The 25,510-nt window shown below is 36.7% G+C and overlaps 1 protein-coding gene across 1 annotated transcript in view; it reads right to left on the bottom strand.

Annotated features, from left to right (window-relative positions):
• Positions 1-2,050: 2,050 nt before the first annotated feature.
• Positions 2,051-25,510, bottom strand: part of LOC141973507 (histone-arginine methyltransferase CARM1-like) — a 78,253-nt gene continuing 54,793 nt past the window's right edge. The window contains exons 6-13 of the mRNA XM_074932174.1: positions 17,186-17,363; positions 14,870-14,960; positions 10,548-10,629; positions 9,515-9,600; positions 8,044-8,133; positions 6,353-6,490; positions 4,447-4,536; positions 2,051-2,114 (exon numbers count right to left, since the gene is read on the bottom strand). Of these exons, the coding sequence (XP_074788275.1) occupies positions 2,105-2,114; positions 4,447-4,536; positions 6,353-6,490; positions 8,044-8,133; positions 9,515-9,600; positions 10,548-10,629; positions 14,870-14,960; positions 17,186-17,363 (765 nt within the window). The 3' untranslated portion in view covers positions 2,051-2,104. The remainder of the gene's footprint in view (positions 2,115-4,446; positions 4,537-6,352; positions 6,491-8,043; positions 8,134-9,514; positions 9,601-10,547; positions 10,630-14,869; positions 14,961-17,185; positions 17,364-25,510) is intronic.

The raw sequence follows: 25,510 nt of genomic DNA, 5'->3' as shown, positions 1-25,510 counted from the left end.
GAGGAAAAACTGCCAGACTCTAGAAAACTGAACTACGGCTGCCTTGTATTTGGATTTGGACATTCCTGTATTTGTTTCCTTCTCTCGTGTAAGCATAAAACCACCAACCACTGTACAGACTAAATTTAGGAAAGGTAGATACTTCAAACATTGCATCAGAAATCTCATTACACTGGTTGTAACAGAATTACCAGTTGTAACCGGTAGCATTCTGAGGCAGCAACCCACATTAAATACTATTTTTATAAATATATAAAATGTATTTGTGTAGCAAGAAAGTCTTTTATTTTGCAGACTACATTTTGTACCGGAAGTCTCTCACCTGCTGTATTAAATGCTACTGGAAATAACAAGGCAATAATTTTCTGACACTAACTTCAATGGTTTTATGGTCTCAGCCATGAAGTTCATGCTACTTTCACAAGTTCCACAGTTCCAGGGACTACTTTCCATAATCTTATAAACTACCTTTAAATAGCTGCAAATGGCTGTTGACGTGGAGACATAGGCCTATGGAAACCTCATGGAGTTCAACAAGGGCAAGTGCAACCTGCACATGAGTCAGGGCAATCCCAAGCACGAAGACAGGCTGGGCAATGATGAATGGATTGAGAACAGCCCTGTGGAGAAGGATGGATGGATGGATGGATGGATGGATGGATGGATGGATGGATGGAAAACTAAACATGAGCCAGAAATGTGTGCTTGCAGCTCAGAAAGCCAACAGTGTCCTGGGTTGCATCAAGAGAAGTGTAGCCAGCAGGAACAGGGAGGGGATGCTTTTCCTCTACTCAGCCCTTGTGAGACCCCACCTGCAGTGCTCTGTCCAGCTATGGGGTCCCCAACATAAGAAGGACAGGGACCTGCTTGAGCGGGTCCAGAGGAGGCCATGAAGGTGATCAGGGGCCTAGAGCATCTCCCCTGTGAGGACAGGCTGAGAGAGTTGGGGTTGTTCAGCCTGGAGAAGAGAAGGCTCTGGGGAGACCTTATATTGGCCTTCCAGTGCTTAAAGGGGGCTACAGGAAAGATGGGAAGGGACTCTTTATCAGGGAGTGTAGTGATAGGAGGAGAGGTAATGGTTTAAACAGAAAGAGGGTAGATTTACATTAGATGTAAGGCAGAAATTCTTTCCTGTGAGGGTGATGAGACACTGGCACAGGTTGCCCAGAGAAGCTGTGGCTGCCCCCTCCCTGGCAGTGTTCAAGGCCAGGTTGGACGGGGCTCTGAGCAACCTGGTCTGGTGGAAGGTGTCCCTGCCCACGGCAGGGGTGGTTGGAACTAGATGATCTTTAAGGTCCCTTCCAACCCAAACCATTCTATCATTCTATGATTTGCTATGAAGCCAAAAATACATCTTGGTATAGCTTCGACCATCAATACTTCTCCCACAGCTATGGAAGAAGTGAAAGTCACACATATCCTGTCATAGCATTGTGTATCACACTGTACTGGGGGTAGTTTACAAATGTGTCCTGTTACACTTGTGTAGGCATAGAGAAAACTCAGAATACTTACAAAGTATATATGCATGATGACTTCAGGTTCGTATCTCAAAAATGAAGCAAATTGAGAGAAAACAGAAGTATTTAACACATTGCTCTGGTAAGGTAGAAGATTAACACCGAATGTTGAAATATATGGAAATAAGTGTTGAATGTTTAAGGCATGGACACTACATACTGTTCAAAGACCTTTTGATGTGTTAGAGATATAGAAACATGAGGTAGGTTTTCTTCAATAACCTAGAATACTGGTAAGAATATTTAAAGAAAAAAAAAGACCTATGTGAGCTTACTGTAAAACAGAAATAAACACAGATAGTTCTTGTTCTATACCAAATGATCTTTCTGGAATAAAATTGAGTCTGCTGCAGTTCAAGTCTGTAAATATGAGAGCAGGCTAAATTTTAATTAAACAAAAAAAAGGATGGAACCACAATATTCTCTTCTCATGTGACTTGCATACAATTACAGATACGTACAGTTACAAACTGATTTTACACCACTAGCAGGCCTACTAAGAACTGAACTAATTTCAATCTCACTGGTTACTCAGCTTGGTGAGAATCTCACTTCTGTTTTCAGATGCCATATTATGATATATTCTATGCATACCTAAAAATGGATGAAAGAATAAATTAGTTAAAATATAAAATTCTTTGATCACTTACAGCACTGGCTAAACTAAGCAAACTTAATAAATTCTAATTAGCTTTTATTTTGCTCTCTAGTAAAAGCTATTGACAGCTTTTTAATAATTAATAAGGACTTTCATGAAATTGAAAGTGTTGTGAGCACAACATTCAGCCAAAGTATGTCAGATAAGTCTCTGGAATAAAGCTAGAAAATCAGTCCCCTATGTTCTTACTGGATTAATTACATGCAATTATGATTTCAAATTTAAATTTTAAGTCTTTTTATCTAGATTTTCAGCTGTGCAAGCAAGTGTAAAATGCTACCGGATCCATTGTAGCTTATTTTACAAAGGTGAAGGCTTTCTTTTGCTCTTATGTATAGCAGCTCTGGCCACTGCCTTCACAAAAATGAAAGTTCAGTCTTTTATTTTTACCTTATGCTATAGAATTAGTATGGAGTTTTTTTAAATGAGTGAAAAATGTCCAGAATTGCCCCTACCCTACTATCCATACCTGTGGTACAGACAGAAATAATTGTATCAGGGACACTACGAAGCAGTGATGTAGAAGAGAGCTAGGCTGTGTGTGTTGGCATAATGTCCCACCATGCAGGTCCTGTTCAAAACCTGGATTATATTTTCATTTTTAAAAACCTTACAAATGCTTTGAAGGTTACCTCATGTTTATAAATAAGCATTTTTCTTTTGGCAAGTCTTCTTTGCCTTTGTTTATTCAACTCTTTCAGAGTTCTGGTAATTGCTATGGGAGGGCAGGGGCAGAATGAAGAAGGATCAATCAACAAAAAAACCTAATGGAGCCTCACAGAGGAGTAAGCGTTAGCATGTTGTGGCAGGATGTCACAGCCAAGCATTCTAAGAATCAATGTATAAAAGAACAGCAGTCTGAGTTACTGAACAATACGGTTAACTGGCTAGCAACCATGAAATCATACAGTGATATTTTTACATCCAATTTTCAAACTAGAATACCACTTCATCTAACTTAAAGTATTTCTATATGTAACACATAACTTGACATTTTCTCTCCTGCTTTCTTGTAAATGAGTGATAGCATTCTGAAAGTGATTTCTACATTTTATGTCATAAGTTAAAAACTTTTAACAAAGCTTCTTTTGCTTCTAAATGAGTAGAATTGTATCATCTTTGAAAAGTCACTCACATGCAATGGGTGCTGAGAGTAAGTATGGAGATTTTAGAAGACCAGTAAACTTACTCATAGTCATCCTTACAAAAAGCTTTTAGATTTGAATATGGTATTAGCCAAACCAAAAAAATAAGCAGGCTAGACACTATTCATGACACAAGTCAAATCTGAGGAATTAATCTTTTCCAGAGCGTGATTTTATTTATAGTTATTGCAAGTCTTCCATGAACAGTCTTTATTACAAAGGCATCTTTATGAACTGAATCAGAAGGGCCCCAGTCTAAAGCCAAAACAACTGATGTGCTGCACATTTAATGTACAGATGAAAATTAATTAATTTTCATCAGACACGATGGGTATTTTTTTTTAAAGGTTTACTGTGGAATTGTCATTTACATCTGAGTCAAAAAAATAGGAAGTGAGAAACACATAATGAATGAAGGAAGCATTTTCCTTGTGTACCTCTGGGAAAAAATTAATTCCACCAGCTGTGTTTGCCTATTTTTATGCCAAATACAGCGTAAGAATGAGAAAAAACCACAGCCAGCTTGTTTTCCTCTAAAATCTTTTTTTCTAGAATAATTGATGGCTCCTTCCTCCTGCTTGTTTTGATCTGTAATTGATAGCTTTTCCCAAATTACAGTGTTGTAACAACACCGAATCAAGGCCCCTGCTTGGTTGGAAAGGATTGCAGCAGGTAGATTTTTTCCTCCCCTCATGTTTCATACAGAAAGGACATGTCCTTCATTTCAAATAGCAGTATTAATTGATGTACTTGGCAGAGTTCAACTTGGCATATTACCAATTCCTCAAGTCACAATGATTTACATCACTCAACAGGAAAGAGCAAAAGATTTTTTGTATACATAAGTTCAAGTAAGTAAATATCTATGATTTTGTCACAGCGCTAAATCATTACAGATTTTTTAAAAAAGCTTTTTTGCTCTTTATCACACAGCCTAAATAGAATATTGGCTTATATAAGTAACTACTGCCAATACTAAACAATGGTGCCCTCATACCTGTAGAAATAAAATAAACTGTAAGAGGTCAGAAGCTTGTTCTTCCACAGTAGGTGTCCTTTGCTTCCTGTCACACATGTTGTTACCACCCTACAATGGTGTATTTTAGTCAAAAATATATCTTACCTAAAAAATGGATTCTTTAAATCAAGAACGTTACCAGATTTAAATCCTGTCTGGTCCACCATAGCCACAATCTGAATATCATAACTTTGTCTGCATCAGAAAGAGAAGTATAAAAGAGGTAATGGAACTAAAACAACTATAACATCTTGTGTGAAAAAAATGCCAATGTAGTTACTGTCTGAGTAATAGCCACTTAGTATAACAAGCAAAAGAAATTTATTTGCAGTGGTATCACTGGTATCAGTGCAAGGGCATGATTATTTAATCATCTCTAAAGAAGTAAAATTTACAAGATGCTTAAGTGATTTTAAGAGTTTGGATCTGAAAAACATAATTTTGCACTGATAGTATTTAATAGTGGAAGGTCTTTTTTCCCCCTCTCTGGCAGAAATAATCTAAATGTCAACGTTAGCAAGTACAATCAGAGTATTATTTCATGATCAAAAATACCTGACTGGCCAAAGAGCATTAGGTTCACTCGTGTCATAATCATAGATTTCACCAGGAAGGATATTTTTCACAGGACTTTTTGCAAGAAACTGAGTTTACACACAGAAAAGTAAAGAGGATGAACCGAGCAAGTGAGAGTGAAACCAAAATGCTGAAGCTGACCAAAGCTGGTCCTCCCACAAGTAACAGCAACTGCAGAGTTACATAGAGGTACTATGTTGATCCCAAAAGCAGATTAGCTTTGTGGCCGGGCTTGTTAGCTCAGTGCTAACACATGGTTAAAGCGCTTCTCATTCTGTCTGGCAAGGTCACCGGCTCAGGCATCTCTGAGCCATGCTCCATTGTAGATATGCCTTATGTATTGACATATTTACAGCAGTGGCTGTGTGATAACTTTGTGGCATATAGTTTCTTCTATATATATTAAAATATGAATACATTTTACGTTTGAAAGAGACATATCAAGATCTGTATTATTTATTTTCTCCATGAGGAATTGCTAAGCAGAAGATCTAGAAAACTTAAGTCCCAAATGAAGTATTTGTTGCTTATTTGATTAAAAAGCCCTGGAAGTCTTACTGACAGCTTTGATGTCACTGGAATCACATGATTGGTCAGCATGTTCACACACCCCCCCCCCCAAAAAAAAAAAAAAAAAATTCACCTTCCTACATAGAGGAGGCTTTGTTTTCTGTTAGAACTATACATACATGTAAGCAAACCAGGCTGCAACTTGTGTGACCCAGTCACTGGAGGATTGTTTTCAAAGCAAAGCACAGGAGTAGATTTACCAAACATTTGACTGACAGCAGGAACAGCAAAGAAGTCTGGTGAGGAAAATGCCCTTCCAGAAGCAGCCATCTTCATTAGCCTCGGTGGAAGGACAAACAACACATGAAAAGTGCTATTCTTAAACAGGAGAGCATGTCCATAAGGACTTTTTTTCAGAATCAAAAACGTAATGTATCTGGGATTAACCCCACTTCTTCTTGTCTCTGCACAGGACTTGCTGACAGACAAGGGATGTTGGGGCTTCAGGCAAACCACCAGGCTGCTGCTGCTGAAGGCATGGCCAGAGGTTACACTACCAGAAGAAGGTGTGGAAAATGACTGGACATGACCTGCAAAAATTGCTGTGTGCGAAAGTGCAGTGGAAAGCCAACAAAAGCTGCAAGTAGCACTGTGAGGGAAGGCAGGATGTGACAGGTGAAAGGGAAGATATGTGAGAAAGAACATCATAGGTAGCTGGAGGGGAACACGGAGACCTTTTGGAGAGCAGAGGTCACAAGGTCAACACTGCCTACTCTTAACTGTACCAGTGATACCATATAATTTGGTAGTGGTACCAGAAATAAAATGTGGGTACAGGCATACCCATAATTAAATGGTGTCTTTTGGGTACCTCTAACAAGAACAGCCACACTACAAAATCTGCTTGGGAAGCTTTTACACTTACCGCTTATTTGCAACAAGTAGGACTTTCCCTGACAGAGTTTCCCCCACTTTAGCAAAGAGGGGTGTCTGAAGAAGGCAGCGTACTTGATACCAGTGAGTGAGAGGTTCTGTTGGTGCAGTGGACAACCAAACAGTTACCCTAAAACAAATGAGAAAAACTATCTATAGACTTTTTCTCCTGTCTTCTGCTTTCAGAAAAAAATTTAAGACTTTTATATATGTGAGGCCTCAACTGCTTATAATAAACTTTAAACTGCCTTACTTAAACTGGGAGAGCGGTTCTACCTTATGCTGGGAAATCGATACATTATGCCTCATTTTCTTTCTTTATACTGTGCTGTGACCACCAGATCTGTGTGCCTAAGCCAATTACGGAGACTGAAAAAACAGACTCTTCAGACACTGTTTTCTCCTCTTTCCACACTGCCAGGACACTAAATACTCATTTATCTCTTCCTACCACTAAGACAATTTCAACAAATTACAGGAAATGAAAGTTTGTCCTGAATGTGGCAATGCGATTCTTCACAATGGTAGTTTCATCCCCAAGAAGGTCCCATACCTAGTTTTCAGTTGCAAGAGATATTTCAGTAATATCTTAAAAGGGACTGTAGGTGCAAAGAAAGGGATAACAAAGGTAATACCATGAGCCCAATCCACTGAGATTTCAAGTGCTAAAACAAAGAACTTCCAGAGTTATAGAAGCATGAAAGATTAAGCAATTAATCTGCTGATAAAGCAATTGCCTACTCCAAAATGGAGGCCTTCTCAGCAGAGGATTTCAGTCAGTTCCAACAAGTCTGCAAATTTCTCTACTTTTTTAACCGATGTGGAGTTTCTGGTTTCTTTTTTAAGATTAAAAATTTTACTGTCAGCTATTAACGTAAATGCACATATGTCCATTTTCTTTTAATGGATATACTATTCTGAATTATTGACAATCCTTATTTCAAAGGCTAATAAAAGGCATTTATAAACACAAATAAATAAAACTGCATTTTACAATTTATTGAAAAAAACCACCTCATGTAAAACTAGATCAATTTAACTGTGAAATCATCAAATCTTATCCAAGAGCTAAATACAGACAGTTGAAATCTATGTATTGACTACCTGAGATAGTTTATCTAATTTTCACCTACTTACTATACCAAATGAATATCCCCATTTCAAAATAAATGCCTGGTGCTATAGTGAAAAAATTTTCCCAAGTCTGGTGAAAATTTCTTCATTTCCATTTTGTTAGCTGGAACATGCAACTGTCTCTCCTTTTTGCCCACAAATGAAGCCAGACCAAATGGGAAAACCCAGCTTATGTTCAAATGCTGGTGCTTTAGTTACAATGTAAAACAGAAAGGTGTATAACATTACCTATTAATATTACCTAATAAAGAATCAGTATTGTGTGCAACAGTGCATTTTGACCTTCCACAACTCTGGCATGTGGTCTACCATAGAAAATATGCTCCCCAATCAATGGGAAGCAAGATCACCACCGTCTAGTCACATTGCTAGCACTAGGTTATCACACTTCTTGTTACACCTAGAAGGCATAATTTTTTTCATCTGAAGGAATTTCATTACAAACAAGGTCAGCACCTGAAAGGTCTAATTCTGGCACACTTTTCATGAAAGATGCATTTTCTTCCCCGTGTAGGTAGTATTTCATAGGAAGAAGGAAAAAGTACTTACAGTGATCCTACAAATGCCACATCAAACCAGAAGGCCAGGCCGTGGATTAATCCAGACTGCATAATGTGGAAAACAAAAGGGATTTCCACTCTGCAGGAGAAAAAAAATATGCTGCCAAAGTAACTTCCAAAAAGTACTGAAATTCCACTAGAAACTCCACTAGAAACATATCTTCTACTAATTTATGTATTTCCATTCTTATTCATCAATTTTCCATACATTTAGCAGTATGTGCTCTTTTTCTCTGTGTCAATAGAATTTACCAGTGGCACTGATTTAGATGTTAGTTTTTTGTGTGCCTTATTTGATAATAGAATCAAATATGCCACGACACAATGTTACTGCATCATTTGTGGCAACACAGCAGACTGTTATAAATACAGGAGTTCAGTGTTTCCACTGGAAAATTTCCCATTCCTAGTGAAGGACTTGGATTTAGTTTAAATATGATTTTGAACAGGAAAATGTTCCACTATAGATTTGACAAATAGAACTGCTAACAGAATCAGAAGGAAAAATTGAACTGCTTGAGCAAGAGCTGAAATATTTTCCCTTCCAAAAGAACTATTACTGGGTATGTAGCTGAACCCAAATCTCACCCACTCTTGCAGAAGCATATCATAAAATTATCATTCAGGTGTGAACATGTGAGTTCTGAGAACCACTGAAGGAAATAAATGCTAGCCAGTTGAAACCAAAAAGCAATTCTCCAGCTGTTTCCCCCCCTCTTAGAGAAATTCTGTCTCACTAGACCATGTCATTTATACAATTAGTTGTGAGTCATGTTGAAACAAGGGTTCAGGGTTTCAGACAGTCTGTGATACTTTCCCCTCATGACAGTGTCTTGCAAGGGCTTGAAGTACTCCCTCAAATTCTCCCATATGGTACATTTTATTTCACAGATGTACCGAGAAGGCTTCTCTGCTGTCATTCTGGGACACCAGGGATGCAGGTTGGGTTATATAGAAGACTTTCCAACTAATGATTTGAAGGATTTCAGGAGGGAAGTAAAGAGGTACAGCTGACTCCTGTTAGACTGGAAAATGTTTAAAAACAAAAGAGATACACAAGAGTCCAGCAACGTAGCTTGTGATAACACCATTTGACAAGGTCTTTTAGCATGTCTCACAGAAAAACAAAAATTGCTGTGTAACTAGATTTAAATGTGTCCCAACATATACTGCTAAGAAGTAAACACTGTCCTCCAGAGCCCATTTTATCCCTTTCAGTAGGAAAATTTTGTGAACTGATCTCTGGTGTTTCACAGGCTCACCAACAGGCTTCTCTGCTAATACTAGTGAAATTGTCATGCAAGTGAATGGTCCAGTCCATTACAAGTGGTGTACTATCATTCTGGCATGCCACCTTCCCTCCTCCACATCCACCACAAAGCTTCCTCCATCTCTGAGCACTGATCTACAGCCAGTTACAAAAATGATAGATTAAGAGTAGGTCACTGGTGTCCGCTGACCTGTGCAAATCTTCCTCAGTGGCTTCGATGAAGTTAACAGTGTACTTCATTGACCGGGCCACCAGAATTCTTGCATCAAAAGCATCCTATGGGGGTAAAAAACAAAACCAACAAAAACAGTTGCAAGTGTTATCATTCTGCCTTGTCAGCACATAAACTTGTTTTCTGTTTAAAAAAAAAAAAAAAAAGGGAAAAAAGAAAAAAATCAATCTTCACCCCAAAAAGCTTATTTTAAATGTTTCATTTTGTTAGCATCCCTTAAAACACTGTTAGATTTTGCAATATCATCAGGTTTTAATATATTTGATAGCTTATATACCTATCAAAGACTGTTTTATTCAATCTAGAAACAATAAAATTTGTCCAGAAATTGATCACTTGTTAAAAAATGGTTGGTTTGTTGGTTTGGTTTTTTTTTAAACTACACACATTCTAATGTGCTCTTCTGCACTGCACTGCTGGGAAAGCCAAACTAAGACAGTATGAAAATACTTGAAAATTAAATTATGAAGTATAGGAAGCAAAATTACATAATACAGATTGTCCTCTAGAAAAAAGTTAGGAGTAGTCAGTCAACAAATGAAAACTTTTCCCTTCGTTTTTCTTTCTTTAATCACATGTACTAATCCTAATCTATCACTGTTCACAAACTCTTTCATAAGTGAAGCAAACTTAATATAAAGGCTTGTATCACGTCCAACAATTGGATCACACTTGTTCAAAAGACTGGAAACACTGTGGGAAGCTAGCTGCATGTTCAGAAGATAGTTATTCACAAGCTGTAGCTTCCTGATGTGTGCATATCTTTAGACATCTGTTATGCACAGCAAAACCAGAAACATTACCAGAAATATTATAGTAGTTAACCTTCAACAGCCGCTCTGTTCACATTGACAAAAGTTAGTTCCTGGCTCTCTACTCAACAGGCACAGAGCTCTGTTAAGGAGGCTACTGTACCTGTACAATTTTGTGAAAGGGACAAGACAGAGAGAGGGAAAACCACAAAAAATATCCCCCAGGCATACAAACCTACCACAACAGGTTGTCTGAAATACTCATCCACGGCTGCACTGTGCAGACTGGACAGGTTGACCCCATAATAGAATTCTTGGTACCTAGAAACAGTAATCCATAAAATGTTTAGGGAAAAATGTTTTTTCTGTGTTCCAGCAAGACACAGGCACAATATAATTGTAAATGGCAGGTGAAGTGTGGTTAAGCACCTCTTTCCCTTTCTTCTGTCTGCAGCTCTCCTTAGCTTACTTTACCTTCCCTACAGACATCCTGTACAGCATCGATGTTACATGATCCCCTCAAATGGACATACAGAGGCATTTCACACTATGGTTCTGAAAGAATCTACACAGCAAGCAGTGAATAGAGAGAAGGGCTGAGGCACTCTTAGGCTGCTTTTGTAATCTTGAGCTATTCCAGAATTGGGGATGGACCTTGTATAAAATCAGAACAGTGATGAGGACACTTCCATTACAGGTCTGTTCCTTTTTACTGATGTTAAGCAGGAAATGAAAGTCATCCTATGCTAACAGAATGGTGTAAAAAAGTAGTATTTTTATCTTACCAATTTATGCAAATGTGCATATAATGTATATTAACATTATTTCCAGTGTGAAATTTTAAATGAAAATATACGTGCTTGCAGTAATCTTTTCCTGCTGTGGTGGTGCAATTCTGCCCCCTCCTTGCTGGGTCGTGTAGTGCTTCGTGCGATTCCAGCCACCCTCCTGGGCCACATACCATACCAACCTGGGGAGGTAAGTACTGCTAATGGCAGTAAACAGAGCATTAAGGTGCCCCTTTGATGAGCCTGGCTTAGGAACGGTTATAACAGCCCATAACAGCCCAACAGCCTGGTATACTTGTACCTGGGATGTGGTCCAGGGAGAACAGTAACAGAATTGCACATCCATCAAGTTCTTGTGCAACTGGTGGAAGACACTAGAATACTTAATTGTTTGGGCTGGGCCAGAGTGAAAACTAGCTGACAAAAGTCAATTATCTTGGAGTCTATAAACAGAGACCCCAAGTGAGACCCTTTGAACCCTCCTGGGTTGCAGTGGGCCTGTGACCACCATCTCCCCCGAGCTGGGACATCTCTCAGGTACCAAAAAACCTTAAGGTATTGTCTGTCAGAGCTGATGGAAGGCCAGGGTGAAGTTGACCTGCTCGAGTTTCAATTACTGCCCATTGAGGAATGTTGATGCATAGTGAATATTTACCCTAAACTCTAGAAGAGGGCAATTTTAACTTCAAGTTAGATTCACTTTCACCCACTCTCTCTGCTTACTGATGTGTTTGGGTATACACAGCTATTTTCACAAGTGTGGGTACACACTTATACACTGGATCCAAATACTTATGTCTGTGTATTTGTACATCTCATGTTTGTGAATGTGCATGTATATATGTATTGATTTAAGGTACCATATAGTAAGTTAGTGTGAATCTTCTTGTCTTCGAACCTGTAGTTAAATCGCTATTTTAACATTTTTACTGAATTATTTTGTAAATATTTAAATTGGTTAATGATTACGTGCTGCTAGTCATTAACAAATCCTGATTCACTGCTAAATCATTACTGTAATACTTTAATCTGCAACACCTGTGTATAACTCATCAATTCACTGAGAAGTTCAATAAGTATCTTTACTTTCAGATAACATCAATGGAATTGTCACCTAGTTACAAAACCATGATCTTCCAAGTCTTCAGGAGCACTAAAAAGGGAAAATTCAAATGCTTGTCCTCATCGTTACATCATACAACTCCCGAACTATCATAACTTTTTTTGAAGAGGTGAGTTAGTCTAAACCAATATGGCAGTATCCCTTTAATACTGATAAATTCTGTACTACTAGTTCTGAGCTGACTGCATAAAGGGAAGATGCCTAGGTGACTGTATGCCTCAAAGATGTCTTAGAAGATATCTTAAAAGATATTTTTAAGGAAAGAACTCAAATAAGCACAACAGAGGAAATCAGCTGACACCAGTAACTAACTGCAAGTGATTTTTTACCCTTTTCTATATGTTTGCTGTACTATAGAATGGAATTGCTTATTTATTACTAATGAGAAACACAGACAAAATGCACACTTTTTTAAACCACTTGCTGTGTATTAATGTTTTGTATCTTTCTATCTTTGCAAGATTTTCACCCACAAAGAGAGCAGTCTGCTCTTGTATGGTAGACTATACACTATCACAATTCTAGGAATGATTACTGGTAAATACAAATTAATACACAACTGAAGCACAACAGTAAGCCAATCTATAGGCCTGAAGAGAAACAAAACTTTCCACAATCCCATAATTATTATTACTGTACAAATCCAAGACAATAATTCTAAGTGTCTGAGAAACTTATAGTCTCTCCTTTGTATTGTAAACAGGCTATGCTGCATCTAATGTTAGAACACACAGCATGATTTTTTTATAGAATTTTGAAGGTTTTTTTAAAGTGCTGCTTCCTTTACCAGATAAAAATTCAAATTGCAAATCTATGTATTTCTTTCAGTCTTTTGCTCAAGTATTATCATCCAATTGTATCCAAAACCATACCCAATCTCTAAGAGACAGGACACAGATTTAGCTAAATAGGAAAGGATTTATTACACACAAAACACATCTTCTGTTCCAAGTAACAAAGCTGGACAATGAATAAAAGCTGTTCCTTGAGGCCTGGAATTTGAAGCTTAGCAAATCACAGGCTGTCACCAACTAGTTCCTCATGGTTTAGTTGAAATATCCAAGAAAGCCCCAAGAAAGTGCTTTTTCTGTAATAGCACTTTTATAGCTCTGAATCTATCAAGGATATCCAGACCTTTTAATATTAAGAACATGAATGTCCTAAAGTGACGCAGAAGCAGAACTACTGCACTCTCACTCAGAACTTTCCTGTGGTTAGTTTGGTTGAAACATTCTCATTAAAAATATTAAAAGCAGGAAATAAAAAGATGTCAAAAATGGGAAACATCCTTTTGCAAAGATGAATGGAGGAAAAACTGCAGTATCTTGTGATTTAGATAACAACCTGACCACTATCGTAATTACAAAGTATTACTACAGTCTGTGATAATAATGTCAGTGACAAAAACATTCTTAGTGCAAAGAGAAATTAGTTACTAAAGTAGATTGAAAAATCTGCTTATCCCCTTCACACAGTTCTCTGGAAGTCTTGCAGTGATTGACAGGTAATTCAGCTTATTAATTGTATGCGTGTAGAATATCTGGAATCGAATCATGCCACCCAGATACAGATGAAGTTGTCTAGTTGTCTTTTTTTTTTTTTTTTTTAGAATGCAGATGCTGTGTTTCTGTTAACAAATGATAAGAAACTAACCTAGCTGGACTATTCAGTCCCAACTGTATAATTCTTAAACAACAAAAGGCAGCAGATTTCTTTCCACCACCAGTGACATTACCACATACATCAGTGTTAATGGACATAACACACATACAATGTATCTACCCCACAGGTATTCCACAGAGGTCTAATATTTATCACAAATGAAGATGAAGCATACCAAGCAGTCTGAAATGAAATGCTTTCATACCAGCAGGAACATTCAATCCTGTAAAGACCTGGGAAAAAAAAGCTGTATTTCTGCTTCAAACTACCTGTAGTATGTATCTAAAAGTATGTCTCTATTTTCTTCATTAAGTGATGAAGAATCTGCATCATGGTACAACACTGTGCTTCAGTCTTGTAATTTGTAGTCTAATACATAACATTGGCATGTCATGTATATAAGCAAAAATAACAGGATCTTCTGGAACAGGGACCAGAATGACAGCCGAGATGCAAAACCTTATCAGAAGTTACTTCTACCTTCTTTTTTCAGTCTCTTAACATAGAAGAATATTGTTGCAGTTTTTGTGATTGTAAACATACAATGCAAACATTCATAACTGCCTCAGCTTACACAGTGAGACAAAAGAACACACACTGGCTGAATAGACTTAACACTGCCAGCAAAGGATTCCACATGTAAATCACTCAAATTTCTCTCACTCATTTAATAGCTGTAGAAATGTAAGATTTTGTCATAGCTCTACTTCAGAGACAGCCAGAAGAAACCTTCTATATATAAGCAGTTATACTGTAACCTGGGCATGGAAGAAAACTGTCTTTAATCTTAGAAACCAACAAATAGGGTTGGTGAGGACCACTTAATGTTCACATTCCACACTGCAAGCTGAAAGAACAGTCGAAATACTGCATTTATAATCTTCCAGAAGATTTAAAAATAGTTAACCCATGAGTTCCACAGTGCTGATTTAATTTTTAACCTCTGCTGAATTTTTGATAAAAATAAAATAACCTAAATAATCATTACCAAAAACTGGCTTTGGAGTAGAGTTCCATGTAGAGCTGCTCATCAGAAAAAGGAGCCAAATGAATCTCACTGTATGTTGGGAACATCATTCCTAGTAAACAAAAGACAATATAAAGTAGTAAGGTAAGTGAGTGTTCAAGAAGCTTTTGGACAATGCTCTTAAATACATGATTTAATGATAGGGTTGCCCTGTGTGGAGTAAGGAGCTGGACTCAATCCTTGTGAGTCCCTTCCAGCTCAGGATATTCTGTAATTCTATAGTCTCACAGACATCTCTACAGGAATGTCTTCACTAGTGAGAAACCACCAGTTCAGAAGAAGCAACTGTTATACACTTCAGATATCTTAATATTTATTTTCATTAATATAGATGCTACTGAAATGTGAATATGCTAAAGCAGTCAGTAAAAAACCCAACCCAGAACAACTTACAGAACAAAAGTCCTAATAATTTCATGGTCATACATCAAGTATCTGAATGATTACTTCAAATGAAGGGAAATGCCAGCTATTAAATACCATCTCAACAGTCTTCAGTGGAATTATAGAATCTTCTTATAGCTAACCTACTAAGTATAATATCTGTGTGAAGGATTTGTATTAAAGCTCAGACTTGATCTTGAATTAAACTGCTGGGTATGGTTTTGGTCAAATTCGGAAGAACTGATGTTAATGACTGAAGCAGTTATATGCACTTCACTCTTAAGACTTCTATCCAAGAAACTCATAGCACTTCAAATACTAAAAATTGAACAAACACAAAACTGTACTATTACAACTTTTTTTTTTTTTTTTTTTTTTAATTTAACAGATGCTGAAGTTGAGAAACATAATTTTATTTGCATGAAGTGGCAAATCAGTGACAGAGCAGGGAATGAAATTCTAATCTAGTAGTTTGCAAGAACACATTTTCATTAGGATCTTGCACTCTAATGGCTTGGGAAACCAGAGGAATTACCTTCCATTATTTTCTGTGGACAGTGCATCAGACTGCCTAGCAGCTTAAATGAAAGTCCTTTATTCTGCTGTGCACATGTCAATGAAAGCATGAAACAAAGCCTGGTCATTTTGAACTACGTTTCTTCACCATTTTTTAATCTTGTATAAAATACAATGCATAACTGAAAGGGAAGATAGGTAAAGGAGGAGAGGGAAAAGGAAACGACTTTCCTTTTTTAAGTCCACAGGAATATAAATAAAGAGCATCAGCCACTCACAAAATAGACATGCTTTTTAAAACTGGCCATGAGGAGAATATTGACAAGTTTGCAAAGTATTTGAGACAAAAAGTTTCCACACCTAACAGGTTCTATATTAGCAACTTACTCAAAATGTCACAGTTTCAGCTCACTTATTAGACGATCATTAAGTTCAATAATGACCACATAATTCATCCCCACTGTACAAGTAAGCAATTAGAAAGTTAGGCACATATCTTTAAAAGGATTCTCTCATTTAAAACTGAAAATGAGCTGCCTACTGATCAGTTTTCCAAGCCCTCCTCAAACTGGGCCATAAATCTAAATGGGAGATTCAAGATCAGTGGCTGACCTGAAATATAGTACCCAAATGTTCTTGGCAAGTTTGAAACTACAGCAAAGTCCTTAGCTCCCTGCATCGAGGCACAGATTTAGCCCATGCTTCAAAAACTTCTATGCTGCAGTAATTTTACTTGAGAAAGGTCTCTTTTAAAGAAGTCTTTTAAGGAGAGAATTCATAGTTCATTTTCATAATTATCAACACAGGAGGGATGAAGTACAGAGCACTGAACCCTGTGAATCTCTCACATCACTCAGAAGGCAACATCCAAGTATTAGAATAAAGTATTTGGACAAAGCCCAATGAAAGGATGTCAAAACAATTTAACTTCACAGTTTTCCCAAAAGCAACATATTAGAGTTTTTCCACAGAAAAAAGCTCATCCTATTTGACTGTTCTGCTGCCACCTACATTCCACTGTTTGGCAGTTGAGGCTAGTGTGACATCATCTATTATGTTATGTTGCAACAGAGATGCAAACATAGTGTATGCAGCAGCAGGTTAAAATTAAAAAGCAAGCATAACTCAGCAGTGTAACAGCAGCATACTCAAAAGCTATTTCCACTGTGAAACAGCAATAAGCCACAGCATAGTACAATAGCAATGCTGCATCATTATGTTAATTCCCCTGGGCCCCCTAGATGTTGGTGGTAGAGCTAGAATGAGGGTATAAAACTAGACAATCCTGAACTACCAATTCAAGTCTTTTTTTTCTTCTTTCAGAAGCTTTTTATCTTCCTTTCTCTATGAAGCAGGTAACTATGGTGACATACTCACCATTTGACTTCAACCATTTTTTGGAACGGAGGTAACTTTCCAACATCCTTCCATTCAACAGCATATAACCCATTGGTTCAGAAATTACCACATCGACACTCTCAGGCAGGGAGATCTCCTCGATTTTTCCAAACAGAACTGTGATCTTGTCAGAAAGGTTGTTGCTTCTCACCAGGAGCTGGAAGAAAAATAAAAGCACACAGAAAGTGCTGACTCCTTTAATTAGCAAAATTTATATCAGAGATCTTTAATTAGCATTAAATCCCCTATAGTGTAAACCAACTACCTCAGTCTGTTAATCAGAATAAAATACAAAGGTAATATATTTTTCCTTGCTGAACTAAAATTTCTAAAGATGGGGGATCACTGGAACAAACTCAAAGAAATGCATTGTGTGGAATCACCATGTGACAGTACAAATACTGTTGTGCTGTAGGAAATAACTGGAATTAATATCTACAAGAAGAAATACCTACCAGAAAAAAGGTGGATATTTTAAACCAATAAAGAAGATTACAAAGAAAGGGTCTTCATAATTGTCCAAATTTAAAAAAATACTGTTCTTGAGTAGTTAAATAGCCATAAAAGATGAAGAAACTCAAAAGCTGAAAAGTTTACGGTGAATAATTTCTAAGCATAAATAGAGCATAGCACTATATTCACATAAACATATGGGCCAGTACTTAGAGCCAGGATACTGGAGATTTATCCACTTCTACGTGCATAATGAATCTCAGAACAAAACGTTTAATGAACAGAAGAAATGGACATAACATTTTATGCTTGATACAGCAAGTAATTAAGGAAAAACAATCTTTTCAAAGCCTCTATATGTCTACACAGAGGCATATCCTATTTAGCTGTACTGTACTCAGACATCTAAATTTCTTATGTTTAAATAATGAGTAGAATCTGGGTTCTGCCACAAACTTATGAAGAAGCAATTATTTCACACTAATCTGAGGTGTCTGCTGGGAGATTGTATAAAATGGAGGATCCTTTGCAACAACACAGTAGGATAATTGTATTGATGTTCACAGATACCAGGAAAAACAAATATACACAATCCAGTAAGTAATAGAAAACACTTCCTCACAGATGTACTTGCACTGGTATAATTGTAACATCAACAGGAGTGCATAATTACTTCAGCAAACCTTTTCCAAAACAGACTGGCCCTTAGGTAACAGTGATGAAACTTATGATGCATTCTAGCTAGAGAGACTAATGTTGTTATTAGCTAATTCACTGAAATGTGAATATGCAAAAGCTGTTAGTAAAAAACCCACTCCAGAACAACTTATAGAACAGACTAGAATACTTCATAAAGTCCTAATAATTTTATGGCCCTATATCAAATATTTTAATTATTTAGCTTCCCTCAAATGAAGTGAAATGACAGCTCTTAAATACCTTCTCAACACTCTCCAGTGAATTATAGAACCTTCTTTACTTGTAGCTAACCTAGTAAATAAAACATCTGTATGAAGAACTGTGTCACTTGAATGACACAGCTAATGACTTTCAGCCATAACCTGCTCACATAAACTACATCCCAATATGATAATAAAACTAAAAAAAACCCAAAAAACATTGTACACTAGCATGCTAGCAACTAGGTAAATAACAAGATTGCTTCTTGTACTGGCAAGTGTTTGTATTCATTTCTAAGGTTGACAGATTTGAAAAGTTCTTTAGACCAGAGGCTACATGAGCAGACATATGATGTGATTTCACTTTGGAAGGAAATGACCATTTTGCTCACAGGTGAATTTTGAATCTAAAAATAACTGTCAAGTAACAGCTCAGCAGGCAGCATGAATGTACAAAAGCAAGAAACCTAAATCATTTCAGAACCTACAGACTGTGACACATAACTCATGTAGTTGGCTAGAGCAGTATAATATTAAAATATCTTTATCACACGCAGTGGAGATGTTTAATTATAACAATTTTTACTTTTGCTGGAAATAGTAGCACAGAGACAAATAAAAAAGGCTTTTTCATTGCTATTCCGTATTGTAATTATTATACAACTTAAAAAATCATCAATGTTTATTTGCTTTCCTACCCTTAGAAAAAGCAAAACCAAGGAAAATTCCTTTAGAATGTTTAGAGTGTAGCTATGACTCGGAAAAGCTAAAGTTCCCTACACTTTTGGCCTTCTGAAGCTTTACACAGATAGAAACTGCATTTTTAAAAGGAATTTAGCTGATGGTTTTGACAGAGTCTCAGGGTACGGAAACCTTTTTATATTCACACAAGATTCTTCTCAGTGTCCCACCACTATGTTCTGACAGTGGTCTGAAGAATCAAGGCAATTCTTCATCTGTCAAAACCTTAATCAGTGTACCAACACTATCAGGAAGCCAATGAATGGAAGTTTAAGCCAGTATTTTTACATGCATATCTGACACAGTCTAGATTAAGATGTTGATTATTTCACGGAGATCACTATTATCACTCTATCACTATGGCAGCTATTTTTTTGGTGATTTTTACAGCTGTTCAACTGGAGTTAATTAATAGTTCATATCTAGCTCGATTGTGAAAATGAAAAGCTTGTTTTGAAAGTTTTAAACATTTAAATATTATTTTTTAAACACAAAGATGACTTTTATGAAACTGAAATTTATCATGCATTGATGAACTCTGATTAGTGGCTCATAATCACATGAACAGAAGCAAAAATTGATTAATTGACAATAAATATAGGAGAGCTACAGTCTCCCACAAATTCCATGGTTTTTGTACAAGAGGAATATTCTACAGAAGTAACAGAAATAATTTACTGCAGATACAGAACACAAGTGTATTATATCAAGTGCACAGAAAATACTGTTAACTTCTAGTTCCAGACAATATTAATCCAAAATGGAGATCTAAAAATAAATAAATAAATCAATAACTTTAAGAAGGCTATAAACTAACAGCTATAAACTAACACTTTGTCCCAACTACATCCATCTTTTTTGAACCAACCTTACTTTTGGCAGGATTATTAAGTTAATTCACCTTGCAGCATCTTCAGGAATGGAAGGTTTTAAACACAGAAAGTTATTTCTGCCATCACCAATACAACTTTGCTGCTCAGGCAGGAATAATGGCCATGTTATTTAAAAGATATGCTTTAAAAAAACACTACTTCTTAATCTCTTAAATTAAAAGCCTCAACCCATATCTTCACCTTGACTACTTGCTGAACTTTACTAATCTCAGTTGAAGCTTCTTTTTAAAATATTAGTAATTTCTGTGCCTTTTAAAAAAATCTTACTGGCAAATGAAGAACCAGTAGCAAAGGGTGATGGTAGTACAACTTTTCGATTCAGTATCTTTGGGAGTCAATAGCAAATCCGTGTCAAAAGTGGACGAGGTATATCTGAGTGGGTGTGTTGGCAATGTTTTCACCTCCCACACAATATTTCATAAATTCCTGCAGTCACCAAGTTATGGGCAGCACAATGTGTTTGAATAAAAGGAGTGAAGTAGTTTCAATATTTCATAGTTTTAGTGAAGGGGGGAAAAAAAATTCCACCCAGTATCTTATAATTTTGTTAATGACTGAAAAAAAGTGTGTTGTTTTCACCAGCTTCTCTCTCATTATTTTCCTGGATTTCAGAAGACTTTGAAAGCAGGGCAAGATTACAGTGATGGAGAATAAAAACGATACCTTAAACCAAAATACAGTTAAATTTGTATCTTCTTCATATGAGTTACATCAGTCTTCCACCAAATATGGCCATGTTGGTGTTCTATTTTTTCCTTTGCCTTTTTTTCATGCAGCATTCATGAAAATTAAATGCTCAAAGTCTCTGGTAAAATAATAAGGATTTGTCTGACAAAAACTAGATCAAAACCGATCTCTGTAATACATACAGTTAAGCAGAACCTTCTCAAATACATCACTCCTCATGAAAGGTCCAGTTTTATATCGAGACACAGCAGATCTCTCACCCAATGAAACAAAGACACAAAAAGAGGCCTAACTGTTCCATAAGCCTGATAATCAATGTCATGGATCATACAAAGGTATGAATAATTTAAAGTTTTTCCATATGGTTTCCCCCAGAAATGGCACAAAACAGTATAAAATAGAATAAAATGGTTTCCATTTTGACACCAGGATCCATCCCTAATGAAAATCAAGAGTCTTTTTTCTCCAGCAAAATTCCTCAGGGAACAAAACTAAAAACCTGGAAACAAAAAATATGACTCCCAAACAACTCCCAAAGCTGGCAATCAGATCAAAGTATTTCATATAGATTTAAAGGATATTCCGTGCAAGCACTGCTATATGATAGTAAACAGCATGACAGCATCCTTAATACTGAAATATGAACAGTCCTATGGCTTTCTATCTAATTGTGCAACTACATACTTTTTAGAGATGCTTAAGAACTATGTGGTTGAAAGTTCTGCTGCAATTAAACTTACTAACATTCTGAATGCTGGAGACAGAGAGAAAATAGAATAACTTCTTCCCACTACATAGAAGACTCAGTAGACTCACGTGGGTGAAGACATATATATGTGTTAACAACATATATATATATATATATATGTTTGTGCAATACTTCAAAAACCTTAAATACAGAAATACAAAGTTAATTTGACATAGAAATTGTCTGTGCATTTTTCAAAAGTAAACAGAAGACTGACAGATGGCCTATCCAAGACCCTGAGCAAAAATGTTGCAGAGCTTTTAACTGGCTATAATAATCAATTGTCATAGATAAGAGTACATTTATGCAGCTGCAAAAGAAAGTCCAATGAATAGAGTTAGTCTATCAGGAAGCTTTATACAGCTCCACCTGCTCAGATTTTGGACCTCAGCAGCAGCTGCAATTATCCAAGATCATGAGTCACTTTCTGACCCCTGCCCCAGCAGGAGTTCTCAGAAGTAGTTATACTTAAATCAATACTTAAAATATAAAGCTTGGTTCACATTTTAGAATTCATCTGAACTGCCAAGTCTTTTAAACATAGAGTTAAACTAAAAGTGTATGAATGAGATGTTTATTCTACACTAGTTCCAAAGAATACAATGAATCATAGAATGGTTTGTGTTGGAAGGGACCTTTAAAGGTTAAACCCTCCTGCTGTGAACAGGGATGTCTTCCACTAGATCAGGTTGCTCAAAGCCCCATCAAACTGCACCTTGAACACTTCCAGGAATGGGGCATCCACAACCTCTCTGGGCAACCTGTTCTGGTGTCTCACCACCCTGACCATAAAAAAATTCTTCCTTAAAACTAACCTAAACCTACACTCTTTCAGTTTAAAACCATTGCTCTTTGTCCTGTCACTACCGACCCTCGTAAAAGCCTCTCCATCCTTCTTCTAAGTGCCCTTTAAGTATTGAAAAGCTGCAATAAAGTGTCCCTGAAGCCTTCTCTTCCCCAGGCTGAACAACTCCAACTCTCTCAGCCTTTCCTCAAAGGGGAGGTGCTCCAGTCCTATGACTGTTGCTGCTGTTCTCTGGACCCGCTCCAACAGTCAATGTCTTTCCTGCACTGGGGACTCCAGAGCTGGATGAAGTACTCCAGGTGGGGTCACACCACAGCAGAGTAGAGGGGGAGAATCACTTCCCGTGACCAACTGGCCACACTTTGTTTTATGCAGCTCAGGATAGGGTTGGCTTTCTGGGCTGCGAGGATACATTGTCCACTTTTACATTCACCAGTATCCTCAAGTGCTTCTCCCCAGGGCTGCTTTCAATCTGTTCATCTCCCAGTCTGTACTGATACTGAGGATTGCCGCAACCCTGGTGCAGGCTCTTGCACTTGGCCTTGTTGAACTTCATGAGGTTCACATGGGCCCACTTCTCAAGCCTGTCAGGGTCCCTCTAGTGTATCAGCTGCAACACAGCTTGGTGCCATCTGCAAACTTGGTGAGGGTGCACTCAAACCCACTGTCTGGGTCACTGATGAATTTGTTAAAGAGTATGGGTCTCAGCACAGATCTTTAAGAACACCACTCATTAGTGGTTTCCACTTTGGACATTGAGCCATTGACTGTAACTCTTCACATGTGGCCATCCACCCAATCCCTTATGCATCTAACAGTCCACCCATCAAACCCATATCTTTCCAATTTAGAGGTAAGAATGTTGCACACTTCAGCACACCTTTCAGATATTCTACCATTGCATGTATGTACACAGTACACAGTTCTCAACACTGTCAAATAGACATCTGATTTCTGGTAACTGCATTTTAGTGCTAAATTTTTAGTATCATTCTTTCAAAATAAACCTCTAACCGTAAAGAGGAATTTACTGGAAATCAACCAGATCTCTCAGTAAAAAGTATTACAGCATTAATTTGCATTGTTCAAATATAATTTCCCTTCAGTCATAAGTTCACTGTATTGGTTTCAAGTGTTTTGTATTAAAATAGATTTTTTTTTTAAAAAAGGAGTAAGTGTTATTAATCTCACATTCAACATTATGACACATATCTGAAACAGATAAAAAATATAATAAATCCATACAGAAATGAGAGAAGAAATGGATGGAAAGTAATGCCCTTCTCATAATTTGGGTAACTGATAAACTGTACTAATGAAATCCCACTGTAGAATATTAAAAGATGACAAATAGTATACCAAAGGTAAAACATCTTTATATTGAATAAACTTAAATTCTTAAAACATATTATGTTTTAATAGATCAGCTGATCTGCAATACAGTTCAGGAGTGAACAAGTTTTCACAGGAAATTATGGCTATAGAAGTTTATTATATTTCTTATGAAAATTGAGTCCATTTTGGGAAATAGAAAGAGAAGGAAATGACCAAAAATCTATGAGTTATCGAACTGAGACTCTCCTATTTTAGCCAATATTCCCCAGTATCTACAGCTGCTTAAGGTTCTTCTCTTTATGAATCAAAGGTTCTTCATTCCTTTTTATCAGTCATAGTTTTAAGCAGTTTAGCATTCCATCCATGCCAGGAGAAAAGCAATTCAATATCTAAAATCAGTGGATTAATGCTATTTCTCTACCAATAAGTTGCCAGATAAATTACTCACATTTACACTGCATCAAAACATACACAATATTTGATACACTACAGACGCAGCATATGCCATTTCACAGCTAGTGTTTTTTCTTACTTCTGACTGGAGTCAAGTTCAAACCTGTGACTAAAATATTAAAAAAAAAAAAAGTTATGTACACTACTACACATTATACTACTAGTAGGAAAAGCAAGTTCTCTTTTGCTCTTTTTATTACACTTACATTAATAAATCTTCTGTCTATCATAAAACAAAGATATTGTACAAAATCGTATCTGTTTACAAAATCCTGTGCGAAATAAGAACCATCCTCCACCCTTCTCTCTGAGACACAATCCACATATTAACATTCTTAATGCTTTTGATAGGTCTAACAAAATGACAACAGAAAAAAAATTCCTTTAAATATGAAGAGTCTTTCTAATTGTTCACATTATAAGAAAATAGAAATGTTCTTTCAGTACAGATATGCTAAGTTAGGCTAGTACATCTTCACCAATTCCAAAAGTAACACACACATAATAAGAAAACATTTGTCAATGGCAACACAAATAAGGCAGAAGTAGAAAATAATGAATGAAACAACACTTTTACTCAACACATAAATCAATACAAAATGTATATGGAGAGATATGGAGTCCTGTATTTAAGCTGGAATGAAAAATACAAGTAATTTATTCATTAATAACTACTTCTGTCTGGAGAGAAATATAAATGCCTAATATCTACATTTTCTTCTTTGAGACCTAAACAGATTATCTCAATTTCCAATAGCAATGCATTTCCTTCACAGTGTTACAGCTGACAATCTGTGTTTGCCAGCCTTCATCAAAAGCAAGGCTGGCTCACTGCATCAGGACATACAGGAGGACCTTCCACTGAACAACCACATGCTCACTATGTGGACTTCGAGCAATTATGGACTCCTAATGTCGCTCATGAACATTTATATTCCAGATCAGCAAAGCAAAAAGAAAAATTAACATCTAGATATTACAAAATTTTTCTAGGTATGGGATGAAAAATCCTCCACTCACCACTTTTTACCCTCTTCCATGTTAAAACTATTTTAAAAACTCAGCTAGAGGTGATCAGTGTTGATTTGTAATGCTAATGATCACACTTCTCCTCACACATTCTAATGTTCACCTAAAGAAGCAGAGACTGAGAAGAAACATGTAGATTTTTGCTGTTGCTGCTGTTTAGGATTAGCCTGAAAAAAATATTTTTAAACTAAGTGCATTTTTGGACATGTTCTTTGTAAACCCTAGGAACACAGTTTCATAAGGTTGAAAGACCTAACCAAT

This window comes from Athene noctua, chromosome Z (genome assembly GCF_965140245.1).
Source record: "Athene noctua chromosome Z, bAthNoc1.hap1.1, whole genome shotgun sequence".
Taxonomy (NCBI): domain Eukaryota; kingdom Metazoa; phylum Chordata; class Aves; order Strigiformes; family Strigidae; genus Athene; species Athene noctua.
Note: the sequence above shows the minus strand (reverse complement) of the source record. Positions and strands in the feature narration are given on the sequence as shown.